General features: G+C 39.9%; 1 protein-coding gene across 5 annotated transcripts in view; it reads right to left on the reverse strand.

The window, feature by feature from the left end:
* Positions 1 to 27,457, reverse strand: part of LOC124218470 (transducin beta-like protein 2) — a 52,506-nt gene that overhangs the window by 18,128 nt on the left and 6,921 nt on the right. Inside the window, exons 1-3 of one of the 5 annotated variants that reach the window (XM_046624969.2) lie at positions 25,227 to 26,166; positions 13,097 to 13,306; positions 47 to 2,274 (exon numbers count right to left, since the gene is read on the reverse strand). In XM_046624969.2, coding sequence (XP_046480925.1) covers positions 572 to 2,274; positions 13,097 to 13,306; positions 25,227 to 25,380 — 2,067 coding nt within the window. In that variant the 5' untranslated portion in view covers positions 25,381 to 26,166 and the 3' untranslated portion in view covers positions 47 to 571. Of the gene's footprint in view, positions 1 to 46; positions 2,275 to 13,096; positions 13,307 to 14,665; positions 14,796 to 22,859; positions 23,140 to 25,226; positions 26,167 to 27,457 lie in introns of those variants that run through there. The other 4 variants (XM_046624971.2, XM_046624972.2, XM_046624973.2 and 1 more) reach the window with 4 other exon arrangements.

The following is a 27,457-nucleotide window of genomic DNA, read 5'->3' on the forward strand; positions in this document are numbered from 1 at the left end:
TTCAAGTGCAGAATATCGAAGAGCTTGTGACGTAAAATTGTTTCGAGGAATTTAAAAAAAAAACTTCCGAAACGTCTGCTATAAAGTACCAAATTTCAATGTTTATTTTCATTTCGTTACAATGTTTTTTTTTTTCTTCGACCCATGGGCAGTTCCTCCGCACGTAATTATGCATACATGTAATATATACCACGCACATATGCGTATTGCACATATCTATCTTGTTATATAAATACACTCGAGAAGAAAGGTATTATGGTATGCAAAGAGGAAAAGTTTCATGGTTTCCTCTTTGTAAATTATAACATCAAGTATATCGTGTTCTAGCATACAAATACAACAGATGATGAGGATATAATGGGGGATGGTGATGGGGTGTAGGTATCACAGTAATTGTACATAATAGCTATCCCAGTTTTTCAAGGGGGGTCGAAATGAAAAATAAATAAAAAAAAAAAACGTAAAAAAAATTCATCGTTTATAAGGAAAAGTAAAAATAAATTAACGTATTCCCCATTCTATGTCCGCGCTGTAGGACGACGGGCACCGTAGAAGTAAGATATACTTTAAGTTATCGAGAGATTAGGCGATCGGATAGATCACGTCGTAGCCGCCATAGCATTAGTTCGGCGGCTGTCCTAGCGTCCTCTGCCGAGTCATGATGCCCGGTTTGAATGTCTCGTTTAAGTAAAGCCCTAGCTAGCGATTTAAGACTGCGTCGAAAGGGTAGCCCAAATTGATGCGGAAACGCAACACCGGTGTCAATGCAAGTAAAATGAAATATCCTCAGGGCTCGAAGATCATTTTCAAGGCCGTGTCCAATGAGCACGGTATCCGCGTTAACGAACCCCATTATGTCACTCTGCACATCGCGAAGAGATTTTGGTGAGTGTGCCAAATCTTTGGCTGTTATACCACTAAATCGGGTGTTGTAATCAATAATTTCAGCATCAGGTCTGACTAGGGCATCGTAGACGAGTCTACCGTCGATCCCGACGACGGTGACCTTAGCAAGTTCTAGACCGTTCCTTGTGAAACACATTTCACAGTCCAAAGCGTATACACCATAACATCTATCTGGCGGTGGCGTCTTTCTAGGTTTTGTATGAACGTACCCACAAATGGGTCCATTTATGCCCGGGGTAAGCCCCGTCCAGACATGAAGCTTGGCCGAAGTACATCCTCCGGCGTATTCCCCTGCGTCGCAGCATCCCCATTTGCGATTACGCAACTTCCCCCAGTGGTATACGCACCCCTCGGTGCTCAGGTACTCCCCAGTATCCCAGCTCACCTGGAAGCCCTTGTAGCACCTGGCGCAGGTCCGTTCCAACCCAATGGCAGTTATGTCCGAGGATGAGGACGAGGCCGAAGAAGACGAATTGCCCAGCGGCAAACCACCGTCCGCAATATCCGATGCTTTATCACTGCAGTCCGAGCTTTCCGGTTCTACATCCGAGCTTTCGATTGAGCTGGCACTGCAGTGTCCGCTGTCCTCGCTGCGTTCCGACCTGTCGGCCCTCTCCGCAGTCCATGAAGCGGTGATCTCGCTGTAGGTCTTACCGCGGGCTGGCACAAATTCACGAGCGTTGACGTCGAGGTTCGGCGAAGCCCGGTAGTTGATTTCATCTTTAAATATGATAGCACGACCAGGGCAGGCGGCTCCCTCGATCGGATAGCCCATGGCGATGAGCTGATCACATGGGACCACATAGTGTCGTAAAAGGGCCTCGAGTTCCGCGTCGCTGATGTTAAGCTTCTCGTAGAGTTTGCTGGCGTCGTGACGATCCTCGGCTTGGGCGGTTTGGGACTTTCGGTTTTTTCCCAAGGCGCAGTTCCCGTTTCTACCACCGCCTGCAGCGCCACCGCCGCTAGCGTCGCCAGCACCAGTCGCGCCCGACGGACGATTTCTCCGGACCCCCGGAGGCGTGTTGCTTGGACTTCCGCTAGAAGTTTCACCGCCGCTGCTGCTACCGCTGCTACTGCTGCTGCTGCTGTTGCTGCTGCTGCTCGAGGCGATCGTAGAGGCCACTCCCGCGTCTCGCGGCGTTCTAGTTCGATTTTTCCTCTGTCGACGGCTCAGGACCTTCTTGTTTCGTTGAACCGGCGTTGCCGATGCGACATCACCGTCTCCGGTTATACTTCTCGATGATGCGGGTAAAGATCCGATGCACTCCGATTGAGACTCGCCGCTGATGATGCGGACCCCTTCCTTCCCGTTGTCGACGCCACCGCAGTCACAGCCAGGGTCCAGTTCTTCCGGGTCGAACTCGCAATCTTTATGTCACACACAAAATATATATTCGTCAGTATTCGCTGGCTTTTTATAATAGTGTTAAACCCGCCTCTAACCGTATACCACTATTATACATCCTATAGATTGTGTTTTTTTTTTTGTTTTCTTTTTTTCTAAGCTAATCATTATCATCGTTCAACATATGTCAAGGGATTGTACAGATCTAGGCACGCGGAGTGAACGTATTTTACTACAGACACTATAGATCGATTAACGAACACCTATTAGTGCAGTCAAGATTAATGAACGGTGAACCGATATGGGTATTAATTACAGAAATACACACCACACACCATTACAGGCAATGTACCTGCATGCAAGTTTAACTCTATAATCCCGCTTGGTGCACGCAACGAACTGCCAACTATCATCGTTTTTCTATTAGAAATCTCAACCGTCATTATATTTGTTCACGAGTAGGACAGGCCACTCGACCAATACGTATATACTGCGTGTTATTAAAATCATAAAAGAAAGCGATCGTCGTTTCACTCATCCATTTCGAGTATACTCTTGTTCAATCTTCATATAACGCCTTGTCACTTCTCATCGATATATGAGACAAGGGACGTTTCAATCAATACCTGTGATAAGTGTGTACCGAAGTTACGTATATAATAATTAATGAGAAGACAAAAAAAAAAAAGATGAAAAAATCATCGGTACTGTTTGTATTCTCGAATTTTAGCACTATATCCGCATATTTTGCGTGAATCAACAAACGTCTGAGAAAGTTTCCACTGCATTTGTAAGATGTCACTATCCAAACGATCATTGGTCCGGAAATAAGAGAGAAAAAAGTTTTAAGAAAGTGTACGGCGGCATATGAATGTAACCCGTTCCAGTGAAAGTGGACAATTACAGGAATCATGACGTTAGCAATTTCCGGCTGTATGTTGACTTGTACAAGAAATCTGGAACGACATGCCCGAATTCGAGAGTAATCAATGCCGGTACTGCCTCGTATGAGTATAGGTACAATAAAGCAAATTTTCAACTGTCAGATGCTACGCCTGCAGATCGTCAACGCTAGTCGAAAAATTGCAAAAATTGTGAGAATTCGGTCTGCCTACGCCCGTACAGCATCCATCCACCAAAACATTCTCCTCTCAGACGTACAGTCAACGAACTCTGGTTTTCGTCCATGAACCTTTGCATCTGGTAATCTCCCGTCTAGCATGGCAATATCCTGTCGAATTAAATCGATCCCGAATCTGCGTGGCGCGCGCGAAAGACAAAATGAAAAAAAAAAGAATTAAAGAACGAAGAGAAAAAAAGATCGACCATCGGAGAGACGATGAGATTCGCGATCAGCGCGGTGTATTATAATCGAAGAGAATGTACTAGTCGGTGTAGATCATTTCGGCTGACATCTTTGACTATATTTATAAGAATCATTAGATTAAGGCTGTACTGGCACAAGATTGAAGTCAATGTCGCCCGTAGCCAAGAAATCTGCAGACTGGTGTCGTATGTATAATGAAAATATAATTAACCCCCGTAAAATGATGACGAAATAATGTCCGTCAAGACTTCCTTGATCCCCGGAGAATAATTACTGTTTCCAATGATGCCGCGCACAGTGAACCATGTGAATCCACGGGCCAATCCTCGGCACAGCCTTTTCTCAAAAGTACTTATAACACCAAATGATTTAGGATTAGATTGGAATTCGATCGTGCTAGGCTGAAGCCGATGATCTCGCCCGTGCAGGAATCAGTGTGTAGTTGGTTCACCGACCTCAACAGAGTGGACAGTTCGAAACTTTTACACAAAATCATCGATTCAAAACCCGTTACGTTACTCGTTTGACAAAAATCGAAAGGAAAGACCGATATTAACACGAGGATCTTTGGACCGAAGCGATTGAAGTGATGACATAGATTCGTCGTATGAATTATTAGAAGAATTCTTGCAGCCTGCATTGATCCATCCATCCATCCATCAAATGGAGTTGTAAAAACTCCCGGCGATAACCGGTTCACAATTACACATCAAGACGCGTCTGAACTACTGCACACGTACATGATATACTTGTACAAATGAAACAGGGTAGAAAAACAAATCGTTGCGAAAGGAAATTATCGATATCTTACCTAGATACGCTTTCAATCGGATCGAAATTACTGTTGGTATAACGAAACGATCATCAGCTGCTCTAGCGAATCAGTGACGAGCCAGGCAATGAAGAACGGTTCATTAATTCAATGAACCTTCCAGTCACGCCTTTTCGTATCACGGTTTGAACCCTTTCTGCTCATGACCAACGGACCGGTCATCCGTTATCGACGGCACGAGCGTTCAGGTGGACGGGTATAGAGGTTGCCTTCAAAAGGAGGTCACCCCCAGAAGTAAGAAGAAAAAGGTTGAAGGTTACGTTTGATCTCAAATTTGTCACCGCGTGCCCAGTCATCCGCTGTAACCTTCGCAATAAAATACCCGCAGCACACATCGATGACAACGATTGCAACGATTCTGCAAAAGAAGTTAGTATGGATTTTGGAAATGACCTCCAATGAATCGTTTGGTTTCATCCTATTTTACCGTCTCTTCGAAGCGTGTTCAAGTTCCGTAACACCAAAACCGAGTAGTACAATTCATGAAAAAATATGGCGGCAGCGGTAACGGTAGTAAAAAAATACTTTTGATAAAATTTCAACCCATTCGTCTATAAGGCTTACAAACGTAACGGTAGTTTTATTTCTCGGTAAACTGGTAGTCCCTCAATACCGTTACATAATTACGAAATCATTGTTGCCACTCGTCCCGGGAAAAGGAGCCAACTTGGAACACATCTAGCGTGACCAAAGGCCTCCTGCCCCGTTCGCAAGATTTGCAGAGTAGTTAGTGAATCGACACATCGATGATCGTGTGACACTTGTTACAGGTACACACTTTGTACATATATGGTGAAATATAAGGATACGTTTTACCCGGAGACGGACAGGCATTATAATTTTCGCACATAAGTGACAATCAGTCAATTTCCAAAGATACGCTGAGCGATCGCGGCACTGACGATCTGCAGGTGTACCGAGCAATTTTCACTCCTCGATATAGTCAAGGTTACCTGCATCGCCTTTGACGGTCTCTGATACGACAAGCGATCATACAGCCTCGAAAAATCGGTTCTTACGAAACCGTTCGGTGCCGGCCTCCGCGATTCACGAAGTAAACGCGTATACCTCATACCCATACTTATGTAAATAAAATTCAACTGATTCAGCTGAGTGGTTAAGAGTCATGCAAGTCACGTAGGTGATTCCGTTCGCGAATCCTTGAGACTTGAAAAGGAAATTTTTTTGTCAATTTCCTAGATCCCATCACGGGTAGGCGAATAAGACCAGCATCACCAACCTCCTCCTCCTACTCCTCGACATTTCTCACGTACGTATGTAAGTATCCCGCAGACATAGAAGAATGATTCTGTACCAACGACTGACTATAATTACCGCGAAGCCTGCATCGTGTGAAGACTTTAGCCGCCTCACCGCAAAGGAAACAAACAAACACTTCGCAGATACTATCGAACGATCCGAATGATCTCATATTGAGAGAAGACTAAATCCCAGAACAATCGCATGTCCCGCCGGGATCATAATGGAAGAAAATGATGTCATAGTGTCTATAATTCTTGGTACTAACTATAATCTGATTGATATAATGGGCTTGTAGTCGCCGCTCTTTTGTCCCTGGATGTCGGCTTGAGGTGAGAGCAAGTTCAAGTTCAGAACATGTATCTGGGGGTAACCGCAACCAGTCCAGTCAGGTCGGTGTTCTGTAGGCACCTTATAGTTCCGCACCGTTCGCCCGTTCCATCGGTGCAGATGGAAGGCTCGAGAGATCCGATAGGTTCGCGTGGCGATACGGTAACGGCCTTCGGAGTTCTGCTTCTCGGTTCTGAATGAGCACGTGCTGAGCTCTTTCTATCTACTGCCGACCTAACACCGAGTATCTACACTAATGCTCAACGTTTAATAATGGGAACTGCACAGGACTCCCGCATCGATGTCCCACACCGCGATAGTTTTACCTATACTCCATCCATGATATAAATAAGCTTGCTTGATGAGTGCCACGTTACCAGATCCTTTTAAGGACTTTCAATCTCTAACGATCTCGTTATGGTACTGTATATATATATAAGCTGATGGTTCGTACCGGTGTTATTATACCCCGGACTTTACATAATTGGGAACGTGATGCTTTTTCCCTCCCTCCCTTCTCGTTCACCGTTGTTAAACGACCCTAAATCTTATTACGTCACATCTATTAGGTCTGTACAACATCTTTCTTGGTCTGGCACGTAACTCGTGTCTCTGAATAACTGTATAAACTGACGACCGCTCGCGAGTCTGACATAATGTAACAAGGATTGGTACGGTTCGTTATATCGTTTCGATCCAAGCTCGCACTTCTTCTCATGATTTTCATTTTATCGGTACTTGCAGGTCAGCCACCTTGTTAACCTTGTAATCAACGATTCTATAGACTAGCGGCTCTCGGCCTGTCGGTAAAGCGCAAGATGCGACGATGAACGTTGTCTGTCCGATGTGGACGGGACGACAAGCAAAACCGTTTGCTTCGCTCGACATGGCTTTGACGACGACGTTTACTCGGGTGTAACACGACGCGAGGAAGACGACGACCGGTCGACTCTCTCTTCTTTGTACCCGATTTCATTTGATCCAATAACGGTTTTCTTCCCGTAACTCGGCCGCGTTACCTCGACCCGCGATGCTTACCAACGATCTCCTCCTCCTTCTCCCCGTCACCGTCCCTTTTCCGACAACCGATTTCCTGTTCCCGTTATCAGTACTCTGGATGCACTCGACGATGACGTTAAAACGCAATGCGACTATTCCGAGGCATGTATCGTTAAGCAGACCGATCGCGACGTTCAAGTTCCTCAACGTTTTCATCTTCTAGATCATTGAAGATCGAGTTCTTAGATAGATTTTTGATACAGATGTTATACACGTTCTCGGCAAACCAATGATTAATAATAATTATGCCTACTTGACCCAACTGCCTTCGGGATTCAATAAAAATCGTCACGGGAGCTGAAAGCTGTTCTTTCCTGAAGCAGTTTTGCTCTTACTATCGCAGAGATTCTCACCTCATGGTGAATTATTATGTCCTTACTGCAGAGCTTTTTATAGTCGTACAATTCAGGTATAACTTGTGTAACTTGTTATACAAATTCGTGGTCAATATTCATACGCTTGATTATAATAGGTTAAGTGTGCTTGGCTGACTGCGAATATAGACATAATTCAAACGTTCTTCATGGTCAATCCATTACCAACTATCTTTGCGAATATATATACATATGTATATATATATATATATATTGTTATATACAAATTCATCACGTCGTCTTGAGTTCATTGCCAACGGCAGACAAACCATCAGTCTTTCATATTAGACAATACCGCAATGCGCATGAAGATAAAGATAGATGAGATATAACGAGAGAAAGAGATACGGAGGCCTGAGAGACGACAAGAGACAACGAAACAAAGATTTCATACTCGGCGCACGGTAACAAGAAAGAAGACTTGCAGACCCTGGAGTCAAAATGAATATAAAAAAAAAAACCGTTGTCGTTCGATATATCGAAACGTCACTTTTAGTTTTGGGCAAATATATTTAATATGCGGTGACGACTAAGGCTTTAAAAGAAACTGATATACACGACAGCTCGACAAACGTCCTATGTATACGTATTTGTTTCAAGATTTCAAGTTTAAAATCAAGTTTACTCAAGGTAAAAGAAGAAAAATTTTCCAATACTATTGGTCACCGCACTTAATTATAATCGTTGACGTTCTCTCGCCTCGTCTAATCAATTAATGACTTAAAATTTTCGTCTGTACAAGTTTCATCTTTTTTGTTTGTTTTTTTTTTTTAAGTTTTTTTTTATCCTTCCTTGTGTATTTTGCACATACATTCGCATACAATGCCAGATTATGAGTTCTTTCATAACATCGATCGATCGACAACAAATTTTATATCAAACGCCAAACGGAACGAAACGTCGCGAAAACGGGACGGTCACATATCTCGTAGGCCAGGGTTAAAGTGACCCTTATAAAGTATACCAAGGTATGTAAATACGTACAAAAAACATTTGCGTATCATCGTCGTATGATATTTTGCTACTCGGAAATGAGAATGCCATTAAAAGGAAGAGATGTGTACATGCATACGAAAGCTGCTGCGTAACATCTTCGATCACGAATTATACATGCGAAATGATTGCACGTGATAATGTGGGGAAAAAAATCACCGATGACGCGTAAGCTTGCTGAATTATTTGACACTGAGAATATATAATTTAATGATTGCAAAATTTATTTACGTAGATATATCGCATCATTCGCGATCGTATGACTTCTGACATATGACGACGTTATATGTACCTAATCGCGATTATTCCATCAACGAAACTCGTCCAGTATCTCAGATATATATATATATATAGACATACGTATGGAAAAAAAGAAGAAAAAAAAAGAAAAAAATAAAGAAAGAAAACAAACAAACGCAACGAAAAAGAACAAAAACCAAGAAACAAGAAGTTTTGTAATGATAACAATAATAGTACTGATAATTTCGAACCAGATTTTTCAACGTTACAAACGAGATATTACGGCGCGTCTAACTTGTACGATACGTATGTATGTGCAATGCACAACATCTCTCAAGATAATGTCAGTCTCTTCTCCTTCATCGCCAACTTCGACATCATGCCAATCCGGGAACCCATGACGTACGACTACAAGCATATCTCAGGTAATCTCACAATCAGCAAGTTTAGTTTTATATCAATTGTCTGGCTGGCAATGAAATGATAAAAATCAGAGATATAGGTATAACAAATAAAAGTCGCGCAAGCCTCGTCGCGTCATTAGCTGGATCAAGCACGCGGCAATTGAAATGATTTCTGTTTGATGGGTAACCCGTGATATCTACTTAATCTGGGTGGGTGGCTCGGTCGGTAAAATATAAGAACTTAAATATACAGATAAGTCTACAATCTGTATTGTAAGTTTCTGATAAGCAGCTTTAGGCTGGGCTGTACTTCGTACTTTGTACTATTATACCTGTACCAAACGATTGAAAATATGTACAATAACACGATCAACCCTAGATCTTTGTCATTTTAATTGGGTATAGTTTCATCGTGGGTGAAAATTGGCGGACCAAGAAACAACTCGCGTGTTGTTTTAAACAAAGTTTGAGAAGCTTTTACTCTATTCGTATTATACAACACGAATCCCTTTTCATCGTTTGATGTTTTTCTAAGAAGCCCAAATTGTGCAATGTTTATAATTTCAGTCACCAGAACGTTGTTGGTGGAATGACCGTATAAATTTTTCAACAATTTCATGTGTCAATTCTTCCGTTGATATATATTCGATGTTTATACTAAATATATTTCAAGAAGTCCCGATTCTTATTATAATATTTGTCGGTCGATTCGTAGTATCAGTACAATTATGTTTATATCAACGCACGAAGCACTGAAGCGGTACGTAGAAAGAGAAAAAAAAAAAGAACAACTCGCGTTGTCACAAAGGTTAAAAATAATTTATCAATGAATATAAAGATAAGGTAATAATAGTAGAAAGAAAAATTAGTTGACCGAATAAAATGAAAAAAAAAAAAAAACCACAAAAGATACGAGTTTAACGTTACCATCGTATCCCTGTAATCGTAACTAAGTTTCCCTTTCGTCTATTTTTAACCTTAATAACACATGACCGACATCTATTAATATTTCGTCGCGTATGCAAAATGGTAGTGATTTTTTTCTTTATTCTTATGAATTCTTTTCTGCTTTTTTCTCATCAAAGCCTCACACCGCTAACTAAGCTTCGTTATTTCACAGAGACATGGAACAGCCGTGAGAAAAACTTCCTCCCCCCCAAATTTTTTTTTTTTTTTTCGACGGTCCTGTACACGCGAGTATTCAAAGCATTGTTATACAACAGAAATGTGCGGCTGACGAAACACTGTACACGACAGGGAGATTTGACAGGGGGGGGGGCAAATTAAAGAATAAGCAAAAGAAAATTTAAAATATTCAAAAAATTTAAAAATTCAAAAAAAAAAAAAAAAAATGAAGAAAATAAAAGAAACAATAAACACGGCAAGCGAATCAATTCGAGGTCGCATGCACACCCGACCGACCGCGTTGAACAACCTCGATCGCGCACGACACAGCTGTTTTCAAGTCACGTTTTCAGAGAGATAAATAAATGAATAGATAAACAAATGTCCAAACCGAGAGAACAAAAAGAACAGAAAAACAAACGGGGACAAACAACCATTGACGAACATGTACGCAGAAAGAAAAGGAAACCGTAAAAACATCTGCCACACCAAGCAGCATGATAAGAGATTATTATATATGCTTAAACGAGGCGTAAACATTGAGAAATTCGCAAAGTGAGAACCGCAGGTCTTTAATAATTCTATGGTAAGTCCAAAACACGTCTTTAACCAGAGAATAAGGAGGTAAAAGAGAAACGCGGACAAAAAAACTGAGCGGCGGTCATTTTTTAATTTCGACTATCCAACCCCCAAATCGATTCCAAATAATTCAAACCTAATACCCTAATTTTTTGAAATTTTAATCCCAACTCTGTTGATTACGAATCCGGATTCAAAATTTCGAAATTCAAAATGACGGATCGAATATGGCAATACCAAGTGACTTTTGGGATGTTTGTCCGCCATGTTGGATCCGCCATTTTCAATTTCTAAATCTCGAATCCAGATTAGCAATCAGCCACGAAGAAAGAAATCTCCCGTATGAAATGTCATCGGAATCCGTTGATGACGATAACGACAATGATGACAATGGTAATACGATGATCGTTAAAATTTTCACCCCGGATTCACCGACAGTATCATCGATTAAAGAATCGCTTCCCGTCAGTACTTATAGGTTACCTATATATACACGCGGATAAGTGTCTATTATTTTTATAGCGTTCCGGAATCAATTTCAGCATATGTATGTATAGTTCACCGTTCAGCAACGGTGAGTGACTAATGCCTGCCATGCCTATCGCTGTACTAGTTTACTTGACATTGACCCTAGACTAGAGGAATGCTGATTTCCGCCGCGTTTCAATCTGCCCAATTTAAAGAGAGGCGATCTCGTCCGATTACGGAACGCTCGTGAAAAATTCAGGTCACGGTCTCGAGGGGTCGCTACTGGATTACTCCAAAGTTACACCGACGAACGGGTCACGGAAAAAGAAATGTTTCAAGATTCCGAAACTGTGCAGCAACAGCGACAACAGCACCGGCAGCGTGAAAAAATTTCCCATAACGAGTTTCGGCACACGCGATATTGCGCAACGATTTTATTTATTTACGAGAGAAATAATAACAATAAGAATTGTAATTATTATTCTTATTATTATTTCAGAGATTTGAAACAAAGATATTAATACGCGGTTACCAACAACGTATTGTGAGTTCTGACTTTCTAAAATTACTTTATACGTATGCAGATATATATTATAATATGACGCGTAAGAAATCTCGTCGAGTTTCACGGTATACAAAGAATTTCAAAAAATTTCGTTATATTGTATCATGCTCGGGAGGGTCGAAAATTTTTTGGAATAAAAAAAATTTCATAACATTTTCAAGTTTTTTTTACAAAACCTAGTTTTCCCTGAGATTTTTCCGGTTCTACCGAGCTACTAAAACCTAAATCGTTCAGCTTCTTGATTCTATATTCAGCTCAAATTTAATTCGAATCGAAGAAAAATATAATGTAGAAAAGAGTCAATTTAAGCCAATTTGTTTTCACGACGAAATAAAAGTAAACTTGTTACCTCAAAAAATTATTTCTAATTACTATGATAAAAAACTGACATTCTCAGTTTTTACCCTGATCAAATTAAAAATCTCCTGAAATTTCCAGGTTTTCCAGATCTTACAGGTGTGTGGCCACCCTGCATGACTGATTCGCATGTTTTTCTCATTTACACCGTATGAAAGTTTCGACAATTATTCGAACGATGCGTGGAAACGAGAAAAATAAATAAAAATCAAACAACATATGTAACGCGCCAATTTAATTCACGAAAAGATGCAATAAACTTTCGATAATTTTATTCCCCTTCGATATAATACCAATGATCATGCACGATGTTATATCCCAATTTCAAGAAATCACGATATTCCCGATGAATCATTAAAACGAAGAATGAAAGTCTATTAATCGACGAGACGAAATGTGAAACCGAGAATAATTGAAGACACTGACACGAGCAGTGAATGATTCGAATTAAACACACGACAACCGAATACATTATTATATTCAAAGATTAAATAACGACGCTGTCCGAGACTTGAAAACAATACCTCAAATTATTATTACAACATCAAAGTTGACAAACAACTTTGGCAAAGCAGCAAATGGTATCCGCATAACAATACATAACGCATGTATTTATAGCAAAATGTTTAAGTATATCTTTGCGCTTACTGTCGTTAATTAATTATTATCGTTACTTTCCGGGAAAAGCTTGGAATGACTAAACTTCGTCGTTATCTCCGTTAATGGACGGGAATACCCGCGGATGAAAGGAGCCTATAAAAAAAAAAACCTACTCGTTCACCTCCGGCCTCGGTTTTACAGCGATTTTTAAATTCCTCGTCGTAAATGCAACAAGGAACCAATAACAACGTACACGGGTAATGATCGACGATAATCCGACCTTGACCGATTACTCTCAGACAAAGATAATAATGCTTATGTTATTTAGTTACCTTCGGCACAGCTTGCGAGGAACTTCCCGTTACTGGAGTAATCCATGTCCAGAACAGGCGCGGTGTGTCCTTTCAATGCTCCAACCATCCAAGAGTGTGTAAACTCCTGCTGAGCTTCGCGTCGTTTTTTATTTTTCCCACGTTTTGCCGTCACGTTTCCCCCTGGCTCGTTGACGGTCTCTTTTTGGCTTCTGCAGGTACTCGTCAAGTCTGAAGAAGGATTAAAAAATATAATAAAAACAAATACAAAATTAGACGATATTCTCTGACAGAGTATTTCGCACAAAATTTTACCATGCGAAGCTTACGTTAGAAATCAAAGCCTAACGACTAAGTTCACTTGACTTGTAATAAACACATGACGATCATTCGTAATGTGGTTAGATGCCCAAAATTCTCGTTAAGTAGGAAAAAGTTTAGGATTTCGACGTGTGGTGAAGTTGGTTACCGAAAAAAAAAGACAAAAAAAAAAAAAACACGATACATTGTCATCAATAGTCGGACACCATGTCTTACTAATCTAAATTTTGGTTAATTACTTCGTCATCTTGACGTGTAAAGTGATTCAAATATTCGAACACCGAAAACCGAAACTGTTTTGTGATTTCTTTGTCGATTTTTAAGGGTCTCATAAGCGACTTTTTTCCACCTTGGTGCAAATTTCAAATTTGTAATTTTTTTCAAATTTAATCACAAAAAAAAAAAAAAAAAAAAATCAAGTTGATTGAACAAATGAATGCAAGTACGTTTCGTTATGGAAAGGCTGCTCTTTCAGACGATACCAATTTCATATGAAAATGTTGAAAAAGTTTCCATATCATAACCTAAAATCGAAAAAGCGTCCCTACATTACATCGCCTTTCCACAAGGTTTGACAAAATTTTGATCATTCGGCTCGACCGATTTATTTTGAAGAAAAATATCAAGTTTTCAGAATCATCTCTGACTACCAGCTTCAGCTTCGTTTGGAGAATATATTATTGAAGAAATCTTTGATAGATAACGAACCGTGTAAAAATAACGTTCTTTATATGATTACAGACAACGAATTTTACGATAATTTGTTACAAATTGACGAGGATGATCGATAAACTGAAACAATGTGAACATATCGGAAATCCTGCTCATACCAATCGCTATGTATCACAGCCACGATTGGATCGTTTCGGTTAAACTCGATTGTAAGCCTCCTATAATGACGTAACGCAAGCGTGACGTGTCTATGAGCGAGTGGCTTGGTACGTAATGTATATACGAGTGGAACACGTCATCGACCATGAACGTCTTCAGAATGAGCAAGTAATCACCGATACTTGTATACCTGTGTGCCCGAGGCGTGCCACCCTAAGCCGATCTACGTACGACCCTCAAAATCGGCAATTTTATTTATGAAAACAAGAAATGAAAAAAAAAAAAAAAATCATCGATCACCAAATTTCAGATTTCTTGAACCACGGGTTCGTTTTTCACTACTGCGAAAAACACTAAAACCAAATTTTCGAACAAATAGCAAGAGAGAAATGGAACAGAATGAAAATCAATGAAAGACGGAGTAAAATTTTTAATCACCTGCGACAATCGCGAGTTGATCGGCGTATTTTCTCGAAGAACCGCAATGGTGAAACAGAACTGATGTAACTGCTTCACTTCACCACAAAATGTTAGTCGAAAACTGCTACAAAACACTATCTAAAAACCGAAATCACTCTCAATACTCTATAACTGTTCAAGGACGAAAAGTTGTTCGAAGGTCGAAAGAAAATTTCGTACTGAAGTCGCTGACTGCGAACTCACGGAATTTATGCAAATCGAGTGTGTGGTGGTAGGGGTGGTTGGTCAAGCAAATGCACCCCTTCTTAGGCACGATTCAATCCCCAGGTACCTTTACACCGCCCTTGCCGGTTGCAAACGACCAATCACGCCGCGTGGTCGAAACGATCGTCCCTTGGAGGGCGGCACTTGTTCAAAACTCGAAATATTAGTGGTTGATCGGTTCGGTTTACAGGTAGACGAATCCGTTTTATTACTCGACCCGAAAACTAAGTGTACCAAAATTTTTGACTCATTTTAGGGCAATTAAATGCGCCACAATGTCGAATTTCCTGCTATTGAAAACACCGGAAACGACAGGATAGACAATTAGTATAAAATGAACCTAAAATTTTGGTGTTGTTAGTTTATGATTTTCCGTCAAGGTCGTGGTCGTTATAATTCTAAACCAAAGGCATTTATTTTACCACCTCAACTCATTATGTAGGGAAGTAGGGTGAGTCAGGAATGAATACCGATTTTAGCACATCCGAGGTAACGCCATAGAAATGTGACATAGCGAAGTGAGGGATGTTAGCACCGCATTTTCAAAATTTTCGAATTTCGAGAGTTACTCTGGTCTGCTCCGAAGTTGCTCTATATTGCTCCAGAAAAGTAGTTCGGAAAACCGAAAATTGAACAAATACAAATTTAAAAAAGCCATTTTTCACACCAGCCCCCCGTTTTTGAACAAGTGATTATTTCGAGGTTGCTCCAAGTTGTTCTAGTTGTGCGGAAGATTGCTCCAGAACCACAATACTGTCAAATGAATAGTGCTCAAACGAAAAACAAAAACTGGACGGGTAGTTTTTTTACATAAAATTTCTAAAAATGATTTCGGATAGGTGAAAACTTGCTCTGCATGGCTCCAAAGCCGTAGGATTTTGAATTGAAAATTCGTCCCGGAAATGAGGGAAAAACTTTTTGTACTGGAAAATTTGTTTTTGAGAAAAATAATCTTGCGATCCGAGAATCGTTCCCGGGTCCACGAAAGCCTACCCGGGGACCAGAGTTTTGAATTACACATGACACTGCCTGATGTGAAATGGATGAGTGCTCGATTACAAATAAAAAAGTAACGTTTAATGAATGCGTTATCCATTACAAATAAATAAAGTAATGCGTAATGGACGCGTGATTCGTTAAAAATTCAAAAGCAATGCAGAGCAAGTTTTCACCTATCCGAAATCATTTTTAGAAATTTTTATGTAAAAAAATAGGGGTTAACCTCCCCGTCCAGTTTTGGTTTTTCGTTTGAGCACCATTCATTTGACAGCATTGTGGTTCTGGAGCAATGTTCGGAACAACTAGAGCAGCTTGGAGCAACCGCGAAAAAATCACTTGTTCAAAAACGGGGGGCTGGTGTGAAAAATGTTTTTTTTTTTAAATTTTTATTTGTTGCAATGTAGAGCAACTTCGGAGCAAACCAGAGAAACTCTCGAAATTCGAAAATTTTGAAAACGGGGGCCAACATCCCTTACTTGTCTTTATGACGTCACCCTGGATATGTTTTCTGATTGTATCAACTAAAGCGTATTTACATTGTTTCACCTTATTTCCTTACGTCATGGGTTGACCAACCGTCGTAAGTTCAGATTACAGGTTGCCGCGACGTACGTAACCTAAAATATGATGGTCGTCTTCTCGAAACAACTGCTTTTTTACAAGGTTCGCGCATGGAATCACTTTCGTCCCTAGGATGAAGAAATTGACCACACGCGTCACGCAAAACTATCGCGAAAAGCTCCACCATTTTTCATTCGCTTGTTATGACAACTATCATGCGTGACTGAGGCCAAAAGTTGGCGACCGCAATTCGTCTGATTGTCAAACTTCACGCTCTTCGGAATTTTAACGAATGCTCCGTAGACCATTTGGCTATTCACTGTGTACACACAGCCATTATATGGTTAAATGTACACAGGCCCATAAAGCGAAACGAGGATTAAGGGTATATTGTATTTGGTACACCTCCGTTAATCAAACTTGAACCTTTTCTTCTAAGAATTTACCGGCTTCGAGGTAGGTTGTGGCTAATTGTCGATGGTCAAAGTACCTGACTTTATAGTCACCGCTCAACTCAAACACAACATCCTGCCTATATCGGGCATCGAGGATAATACGTTGAAGTAGAACTTACGATGGGGTATACAAAAGCAGATCGTGGTAGGAGGATGAAAACGTGCGTCATCGGCATATTGTTGGTTTCTATAAATCGAGCTCAGAACGAGAATATTGCACTTTCTAAATACGTTCGTATATACGTCTGCGTAAACATCGGCAACCGCAACACCTTCAAAATAATGATAAACGCATGAAGATTCTCTTATCACCGACACGATCTTGGCTTCCATTTCAGGACTGCGGTGTATAAGTTTCGCCGTGATATCCGATCACCATACGTTGTTCTGAGCACATACTGCACGAGCATCACCTCATGCTCAAATGTATCACAAGGTGCAGTTTGTTCTTCCGTCTTATAAATCTTTACAAATACACAGTACATAAGATACGTTGCTGATCTCAACTGTAGGTTGTTACAGGTACACCTATATTTATATCAGTTTCTTTATTTTTTGCGACGTTCGTTTTGGAATCAACTTGCCTGCACCAGACAATACGACGTATGCATTTTTTTTTTTTTTTTTTATACCGACTAGACACTTCCCTCAAATTATATCATATTATACCTGCTTTATGTGGTTATAATTACAGTCACTGCGGTAACTTGAAAGACGTGCAAATTCTACGCAGTTTGACGTTGTTAAATAACTAATGTACAAATGAAGAAGAATTTTTTTTCCAATTATGCGGAGAAACGAAGCTTAAGTTCGCAACGTTTTTGCAATAATTTACGTTTCGAAAAAAAATTGTTAGTTTGTCTTTATAAACATGCTAAAAGTGACCCCGCCCGAAAAAAAAAAAAACGTTTCGTTACGTTAAAGTTGCAAACTTCAACCTCACGAGGAGAAAGAAAATCTAACAATAAGCTGCACGGTTTTGTTAACGATAGAAAAAACGTTGAATAATAATATGAAATGAAAGCATAACAAAAATAACATCATGAGATACACCGAATCTCGTTACAATGGCACAAAAATGGGTCCACGACTTATAGGATTTCGTGATTCTTGATCGGGTCAAAGATAAAGAAAGAGAGAAGCGTGAAAAAAAAAAAAAATCGATAATCCGACGTATGTACGTGCAAGGAGTGCATGTAGTGCGCGTTCTCGGCATAAGCAGGCCAAGATAATCCAAGATGCAGAAAAGAAGAAAAAGAAAGAGAAAAAGGAAGGAAAAAAAACCGAATAAATGAGTGATTGAATAAAACTGTGTCACTGTCCTCCATATACACTAAATATACATATATATACAACAGCGAACGGCGTCGTGTGTCCCGAATACAAAAACAAACAAATTAGTCGGGACACTCTTCGGTGATGGTTGTACTCGATGCTTTATGCGCTCGGCCATTCGTTTATTGCACGACCTATACCTAACAATATCAGGCAAAGACACGCCGCTGCGCTTGTATTGTCATAAAACGAATGTTTTCCTGTCTGTAACTCGTCTCGGTGTTCAACTCAATTGTTGCGATATTCTGGACAATAAACATGTCTGGATTCGATGTATAACTTTTTACAACGCGAGCATGTATCAAACGTTTATTCACGCGTGTTTTCCGTACACAAAGTAACCGTTTCTGTGACGGTAAGAGTGGTATTTTTCTATACTGCGCGCATGCGCTGAGGCGAGCAAATCTCTCGCTACGCGACCCTAACCTCATTTTCGTGCTTTGTGAAGAAACGTGTAACATACTCTTGTTACATAAAGAATCGTGTGCAACAAGTAGTCCGGTACAATGACATTGCAATAAGTTGACGAAGTAAACAACAAAATGTAATATAAAATACGCAGAGCTAATATAATCTTGACCCTGCAATGTGACCGTATTTATAATGTAAACAAGGAAATTTTTTTTTTTTTTTTAATTTGTTTATTCTCGCCGACAACCCGCGGTGTTAACTTAATAAACAAGTGTTATAAATACACCTATATCCCAATGTCTGCAGGTTCAAAAGAAAATGTGAAGGAAATGAAGAAGAGAAAGAAAAAACAAGCATTCAGTAAAAGCAATGATAATACGTTGACCCTTCGTGCGAACGCTTGTTTTTCTATTTAGTTTTCTTTTTTTTTTCACACCTTTCGTTCGTACACTTTTGCCGAAGTGTTCTACGTTTTCAAGAAATTGAAAAAAAAATCAGAGCTTCTTTTTAAAGTACCCAGGGTTGACTACATTATCCAAAAGTTGGCTGAATCAAAAGTTTGGAAGTATTGTTCGTAACAATTGATATTCAGAAAACGACTGCTTTACAAAAGATTCAACGATCTCACACGGAGGGTTAAGATCAAATAGATTGATGCAGAACAGTCCAGTAAACAAGGAATTTCAATTTGGAAACGAATACTCGTAATCAAATTATTTCGCAAAAATTTTTTATTCATGCAGCTGAAATATGTATTTGGAAAGTATGCTCGAAGAAAGTTGGCGCATGAAAAGTGAATGTTTGTACAAAGGAATTGATAAAAAACAGAGGTTTTTAACCTGTAACTCGTACAATTTATGATTTTATTTTTTACTGATATTTAATTATTTTTTTGTTTTTTCTCAACACTGACGCCAATCGAAATAACACGATGCTGAAACAAGCAGACAAACGTTTTAATGTTCATTCGAATAAGGTAGTGAAGGCCGAAAATAACAATTTTGTGACATATCTTGAACCCCCAATACTTTTATATGGAATTTGAGGATAGAACTGAACTGGATTTTTCTATTTCCGAAAAGTTTGACACGTTCGGTTGCTGGCATCAGCTTCATGGAAAGAACGAGTTTTTCTTTCTACATCTAAATAGAAATTATTTCTGGTTTACGGATGTTTGTAAATGGAATTTCAAAAATGAATTCAAAAAATGGTAAAGTAATTTTTTGGAACCACCATTTTTAATTCTCGTAATTAGACTTCAAATTCTTCATAAAAAAAAATCAATACGATGCTTGACAACAATGTTTATATTTCCAACTAAATGTAGCAACAAAATAATTTGGAATGAGCGCACGTATTCTGTATTTATTCTGGTTTTGTTAAATATAACAGAGTATTGAGATTCGATATTTTGTTATAATTATTATTTTTTTTTTTATTAGCACAAAATCTAATTCCCCAATGACTACCTGCAATCAAAATTAAAAAAATATCCGAGATCCGACTGATTTTTTTTCATATAAAACGCCCGATACACATATCTAACAAGGTATCCGGAAATCTAATTTGAATTCGTTTAACTTGCCAAGGATGGCAGTAATTTCTTTTCTTTTATTCAATAACTTACAAAATTTCTGAATATCTGAAATTAAAGCTATAACTTTGACAAGGAAAATTCAGATCGAAAATGGAAGAACATTGGTTTGAAAAAAAAAAGTATAGCTTGTATAATTTCTTGCATACACGTAAATATAACGATCGTATTAATCATGCATACAGAAACTCTGTTGAGTTGATCAAGTAAGTGTTGAAAAAAATGCAGACAGAAAATAAAAAAAAAAAAAAAAAAACTACCGCAACAAGAAAAGGAACAAGAGTAACACATATATTTGATTGATTATAATTATTCGTTTGTAACAAACACCCTTTTTGCCTCTTGCATATAATTGCGTTCGAGCTGCTGCTATGCCGTTTCACGTATAACATGTTGCTAAATGAACTGAAACGTATAAATGTACAAGGTCCCCCACATAATTATGGTCCTCGCATTTAAATGAGTTACGCAACGTACGGCATTATAGGTGGATATGTAGGTAGGCATAAAGTGGGTACGGAGTACCGATGGCCAGGATAGATGTCCGTGTAATATGCAGAGTTCCTCAACGCGGAAGTCATTACCTATATATATATATACATATATTTATATTTATAAACGTGCTGAGACATCATTTTTCACATTACAATACGATTATTATAGCAACGGAGAGGAATGATTGGAGAAGAAAAAAATAAACACACACGGACAATATCCAGATCACACGAGATGTTAGAAGTGAAAAAGAAAAATACACCTATCCTAATAAATATAAAGCCGAAACGAATCCTGAGAGAGAAAGAGAGAGAGAGAGAGAAGGAGAAGGGAGGCAGACCCTGAAACGGAAATCATCTCCATCAATCACAGGATGGCCCTGGTTGATAATAGCCAGCATGCATCACGATCGGCTGACTGTTGGAAACGCGGCTGAGAGGGAGAAAATTCATCTATGTGATTTAGCGACGATAATGAGAATAACGAGGAGAACGACGACGACGTGATGCGGTCATCGAATGTTATAGGTGATCGATTGTGAAACAACATTGCCAAGAAAGAGAGGAAAGGGTGAAACTTAACGGGCTGAGCATCCGAGTGCGCATGCGCAGGATAATCGAACGCTATTGGTCGGCGAAGTCGTACCGCGGGGATATTTTCGTCCGCAAATCAGGTCAGCCAACTTTACTCGAAACGTGACACGAGACGTAAAACTCTTCCGCGTAAAGTGGCGAATTGCAAGTTGCGTTGTTAGTTAGTCAACAATAACGAGATTGAAGCTTGTAACGTTGATGTAACGATGCATATATTCAAAAAAAAAAACCTTACTTCGCAACTTCCAGATTGTTTGAAATTCGGTAATCCTTAATTAATTTTAAAAAATTTGAATAACTTTTGCCTTATTATAATTTATCTGCGTTTCAGAGATTCCTGAACTTACGAAATAACGGGTATACCGAAACACGAATCATTACAATAACGTTACTAACTTCAGCATCAACAAGTTTCACCGTTTCCTCGCGGCATAACAAGTATCGATGATGACGCACTCAAGAGGATGTATAGGAACCGTCTTGTTAGATCATCATTATTGACCTCACCGCGTTCGGAATTTATGATGAGAAGTTTCCAATCAATTCTATTAGATAATATGTTCTCATTTTAGTGAGAATGATTTCATATGAACAAAAATAAAAATACAATGTTTACCGCGATTTTACTCAAGCAGGCTTATACGTCCGGAGTATCGCTGTAACTTCGTGTAAGTTGGAGTGTTAAGTCCCATATTGTGGGAAGGATATTACGTAGGCATGCGTAAAAAATCGGTTCTCTGATTAAAGGCAACCGCTTAATGCGACAATAATTAGAAAAAATATTTTTAGACGACGGATATAAGCTAATTATATATATATATATATATCCGATATAAGGTAATTGGTAGGTTTCGGTTTTGTCGAAATTGAATTACAGTGTCGTATAAACGCGTGTGAAGGAAATAACAGCAAGCTCGCGTATCTTATCGGGGGATTTCGTAAAATACATAATACCAAGAGGTAGTTTCATTCAACGGCCTGTAATTTGTTTATACAATTGGTCGAACGATAGGTTACATTTAAATGTAACATTTTTTCATACTTAAATTCGTTCAACGAGAATGAATTGAAATTTCAACAAACTTCAACCGATCGATTTAACCTCATCAAGCAGCTATAAAATCACATTTTTTATTCTTTTAGGAAAAGATAAAAATCAAGATATTAAGGCAAACTCTCTCCTCACGCGATTGTTTACACTGTAAACAGAAATTTCATGATTAATACGTTCGGTACGAACATCAGATACATAAGTCATACGTTTGATGACAGTTTTTTTTCGAGTTTCCCATATATCTTATCTAGATGCGATATAAGTTTCAGATTTTATCCGTAGAAAGTGTGTCACAGGTAACAAAAAAAAAAAAAAAAAAAACCGAGTTCAGCTGCCTTTGACTAGAATAATTAGTGATTTGCTATTTTCATTCATCACGTAAAAACATTTTGGCAGAATTGAAATTCCCTCGTGGCATTGAATAATTCTATTACACATAAAACACACGTACCTATAATTCGTTACACTTACACGAACGTTTTTCATACTTTTACATATACATATATCCACTTGAACTATTCACTCAAATACGTACGTACATATAATCTTTCATCTCGAGTAGAGAAAAATCGAATGTATTTGCCGATAAGAATTGTACAGATTTCAACTAACAATCGAAAAACGAAACAAACAACATCTACGAGAGAATAAAAACCCGAAAATCGAGTCGCAATTCAATCGACTCACCACCTAATATCAACTTGTCGCGCATCTGACTGAGGCGGGATGTTCGTTATCGCTTGATTTAAACGAGTATACGACCTAAATTTGAAGCAAACACGGCCCGGTCGTATCGTCGCCGCGATCGGAGAGGTCGATGTTTGGATGCGTAACTATAAGGCCCCCAGACCCCACTAGCCTAAAATAATTGGCACCTTAATAAAACTTGGGGGAAAAAATGAAACGAAAACGATGAGAAAAAAAAAAATACTGCAGCGACAATTGCGTGCTACATAGGTGGTAGACACATCTGAATAATCGGGTTCTTACCATCGTTCCTCAAAACAACTTTGTTCCACATTATGCGACGTGAATAATTTCAGTTCTGTCAATATCGCATATTTTATTATACGTCTACCTGTTACATACTATGTCTATAATAATGACGAACGGCGGACACGCATGCAGCATACCGAAATGAAAAAAGAGAAAATGAGAAAAAGACAAAAAAAAAATAAAAGGTCCTGTTTATTCCATTCGTTAACAATTCCGTTCGCGAACAGTCTAAACTAATTGTCAGATTTCCAACAACATCGTTTCAAATCCTGTACAGTTTACAGCGCGGTTATTTAACCTGCATACGTGCGGCGATAATTATCTTTTAAAACTTTTGGAATCCTCAATTTGTTTTCATACGCTCCGCGTATTTATATTGTACGCATACGCTATTTTGGAAGCTGAAAATTGTTCGTTCGTTATTTTTCTTTTTTTTTTATTTTCTTTCTATTGTTTTTCCGAAACTGCCATTATTCTTTGCACGCTCAATTCGACTCCGCGACCTCGTCGCGATGTATCATTACCATTATCATCATCATCAGCTGTTCAATTATATGTATATTGAAACGTCGATACATACATACGGAAGAACGATAAATAATATTAATTTTTTGACAGTGTTACCACAGTGTAAACGTTGTTCATACATGCACGTTGTTAATACATATGCCTCGCCTCATCACATCTAACTTGAATTAAATTTATCGCAAAATTATATTATACTTCCGGTTACAGGTGCAAACACAATATACGAAATCATTTTTATATTTGTCATACAAACATGCGATGTATTATAAACGAATCGCTCGTCAAACATTTGTCTCACCTCTTTCATTATCGACACTCCTGATATACAACAAATTCGTAATTTCAGTTCTATAATAGAGAAACAGCAGCGGCTAGACGTGATATCGAGAACACGTGGGGATGGGTACACGATAATAGAGAAAAAAAAAATAAATCTAAATATAAGACTTCGTGGAATATATGATAAGGAAACTAAAGTTCATATTGTACCAGATATGCACATTGGCACTAGTCTGACTCGACGAAGGATTTTATTCGTGCGAAGTGCTGGCAATTTATTAATCGCTTGATTGAACAGTTGGCCTTGACACGAATCGTGATTATCGGTGGTTCAAGGGGAAGATTACAATATTCGCCATATCGAGCCGCGTAATTGTCCGTAAAAATTAGATAATTTTCGTATTACCCTGCTATAACAGGTGTAGTAATTTTCAGTATAAAATGGTATCATCTTTGGTGTATCTTTGCAAATAGAAGAAGAACGACGAGAATAAGAAAAAATAAAAACGGAAAGCAAGGTCTGGAACGTTCGGCAAACTTAATTAGTACATCAAACAAGTTATTCTGCTTTTCTCATTCTTCTTCTTCTACCTGTACAAGTAACACGGACAAGCATATCACACGGTTAATTAAGCTCACACTCCGTTAATCCGTCCGCTTATACACATAATGCACAGACGTGAATATAGTTCATTAAAAATCCCACCGATCTTTCGTTCGGTTTTTTTGGGAGCGGGGTGCTTTCAAATATGGCGCCCCCCAAAACGAGGGAGGGTTAAGTTCGAGGTTAGAGCCGCGTGCCGTGTTGAAAAGTAGGCCGGAAGTGACGCGACGAAGCATCTACGCTATTTCGTACGCCCGCCGAACGGCAGCCTCGCGTACTTTCGAGCTGCGAGAAGTTGTCTGCCCTTCTCGAGGGATAACGAAGGCACGTTTATGACGGGGTGGCGACGCGGACGTCACGCTGTGGGGGTTGAGTCATAAAATATGAAAACAACGGCTTGCGGAGACTTACTATCGACGGTCTTTGAGCCCCCCTCCGAGCGTTCGTTGGGTCGATTGATGAGGTAGGCAACGACGAGACCGATGACACCCAGTATTATCGATATCCCGCAGACCAGGAGCGGAGCCTGCACGCTGGCGAAGGCTGCGATCTCAGGGTCCGCCATATCTCGATTTCTCTGGTGGATGAGACGTCCGTTGAGGTGACCCCGTCCGGCAGGTTGTCCGTTAAGAAGAGGTCGGCACAAGAAACACAACGGGCACTTTCAATACCGCGGCGGCAGCTGGGGGCGGGGTTTATTTAAAATCACGTATTCAGTTATCTTCACACCGCGACGCGACAAAAGACGAACGTTTTTCCCGACACAACCCGTTCAACTGGCGCACTCGAGCCAACTGCGGCTGAATCTAAAAGCTGGGCGCTGCTGATGCTCTCCGATCCTTTTAGGACGCGATCCGCGTGTTTCGACAGCTCCGCGTTTCGACTACCTGATGCTGCTGGTGCTGCGGTCGTCGTCGTAGTCGTCGTAGTCGGCGATCGAAAACTGTTGAGTACACCACGCGGTGATCTACGCATTTCAATCCCCCCCCTCTTCCTGCCTCGCACCGTATCTCGGGGCGCGTGCCTAACGCGTCTGGCTTGCTTTAAATTCGCGATGCGAGGAATCGAAGTCGGTTCGATGAATGGACCCGGGGACCAACCAGTTACTCTGTCCAACGGGTTACGTAACGGCGCCAGGAACAGGCGATATTTATCACGGCACTGCCCGACTACGTGATAATTATTGTACCCTTTACTCGGCTGAGCGAGATGTATCGTCGTGTATACGAATGTATGTACGTCGACTTCGAAGCGCGTCGGCGAACTAAATTGCACTAACGTTGCGTGCGCGCGCGCACCAAAAGCCGAAGAAGCAATAACTACGCGCCGACTCGTTCTCGTGGTTTACGGTTTTTCCCGCGTAGGGCTACCACACCGGCGTCTCGCTGCCCTCTCCAGCATCCCGGGTCAGGAACGTACGTCTAGCCGGGATTAATGGGTTCCGAGATGCGGGGTCGACTGACACCGGAAGTTGGGGAAAACTCGGAGAACTGCCAATTGGTTTTGGCTGTTTTGAGCACGATGTCACGTGACCGATTCAAGAGTAAAAATCACGAAAATCGGGATGAGTTTTTCTTACAACTTTGAATCGATATCGAATTATTCGTAAAACGACCGTGCCATACTCGGAAAGTGCACGCTGGTCAGCCAAAAGTAAATAAATATCATACAGATTATTCATTGATTTATTTCGCCGCGAAACGAGCTTTGAGGTTATATTTTACGAACTATTCAGTTGTCGATTGATGATATCATAATTTACCGATCCTAGCTGAGCAGAGTGCATTTCCTAACGTCAGAAGGATGACGACACGAAAAATAACAAGTCGCATCAATGTTCTTATCCGAAAAAGTGTAACGGATTCCCGAAAACAGTCTTAAATCGGACGTGATCTTACGCTAAAAATTTTTTAACTAAAACACAGAACAGAAAACAAGAAACATGTTTCGTCATTTGTCTAGCGCGCAGTCATTTCAACTTGATTTGGACTTTCACCAACTTTGCAGTTTCAGTTAAATACATCAAGTGATAATATCTTGCATTTTTTATATCTCATCTAAGGTTTGGTGTATCGTGCACGCTGTTGGGAAAAGCCATTGATTTTGAAACTTGCCTGCAGATACGTCGAACCGTGTCAGCCGCCTCCAGCCGCCAACCCCGTTCGATATCTATCGAATTCCTGTGAAAGTAGCTGATAGCGATCCGGCGATCAATCGGCAGAGGTTCGTTGACTATTTTTAAACTGATCAAGTGGTAACTTGTAAGTGGACAGGTAGGTTATTCGTGCACGTGCATGTGTACGTGTATCGATCGCGAAACTATATTGATGTATTCGACTTACCATCCCCGGAGTCGATAACGCGGTCACAACCTGACCTCAGATATTGCCAAACAAATTACGCAACAGTGGAACATTCGGAGCACCCGGAAAGCAAGCTGCCAAATACTCATCAGCTATGCAACAGAGCCCTTGACGCAGTGGTAACGCAAAATAGAAGAAACCAGAGAGGCATAAAAGATCGGTAATTTCTTCTGTTATATCATGTGCAAAAGTGGCCGGATTTGTTTTTTGTGAATTAATCAATGAATCCTCAATGTTTTCAGTTTTTGTATTTTTCAACAATTATTTTCAAGACATATT

This window comes from Neodiprion pinetum, chromosome 5, assembly GCF_021155775.2.
Source record: "Neodiprion pinetum isolate iyNeoPine1 chromosome 5, iyNeoPine1.2, whole genome shotgun sequence".
Classification (NCBI taxonomy): domain Eukaryota; kingdom Metazoa; phylum Arthropoda; class Insecta; order Hymenoptera; family Diprionidae; genus Neodiprion; species Neodiprion pinetum.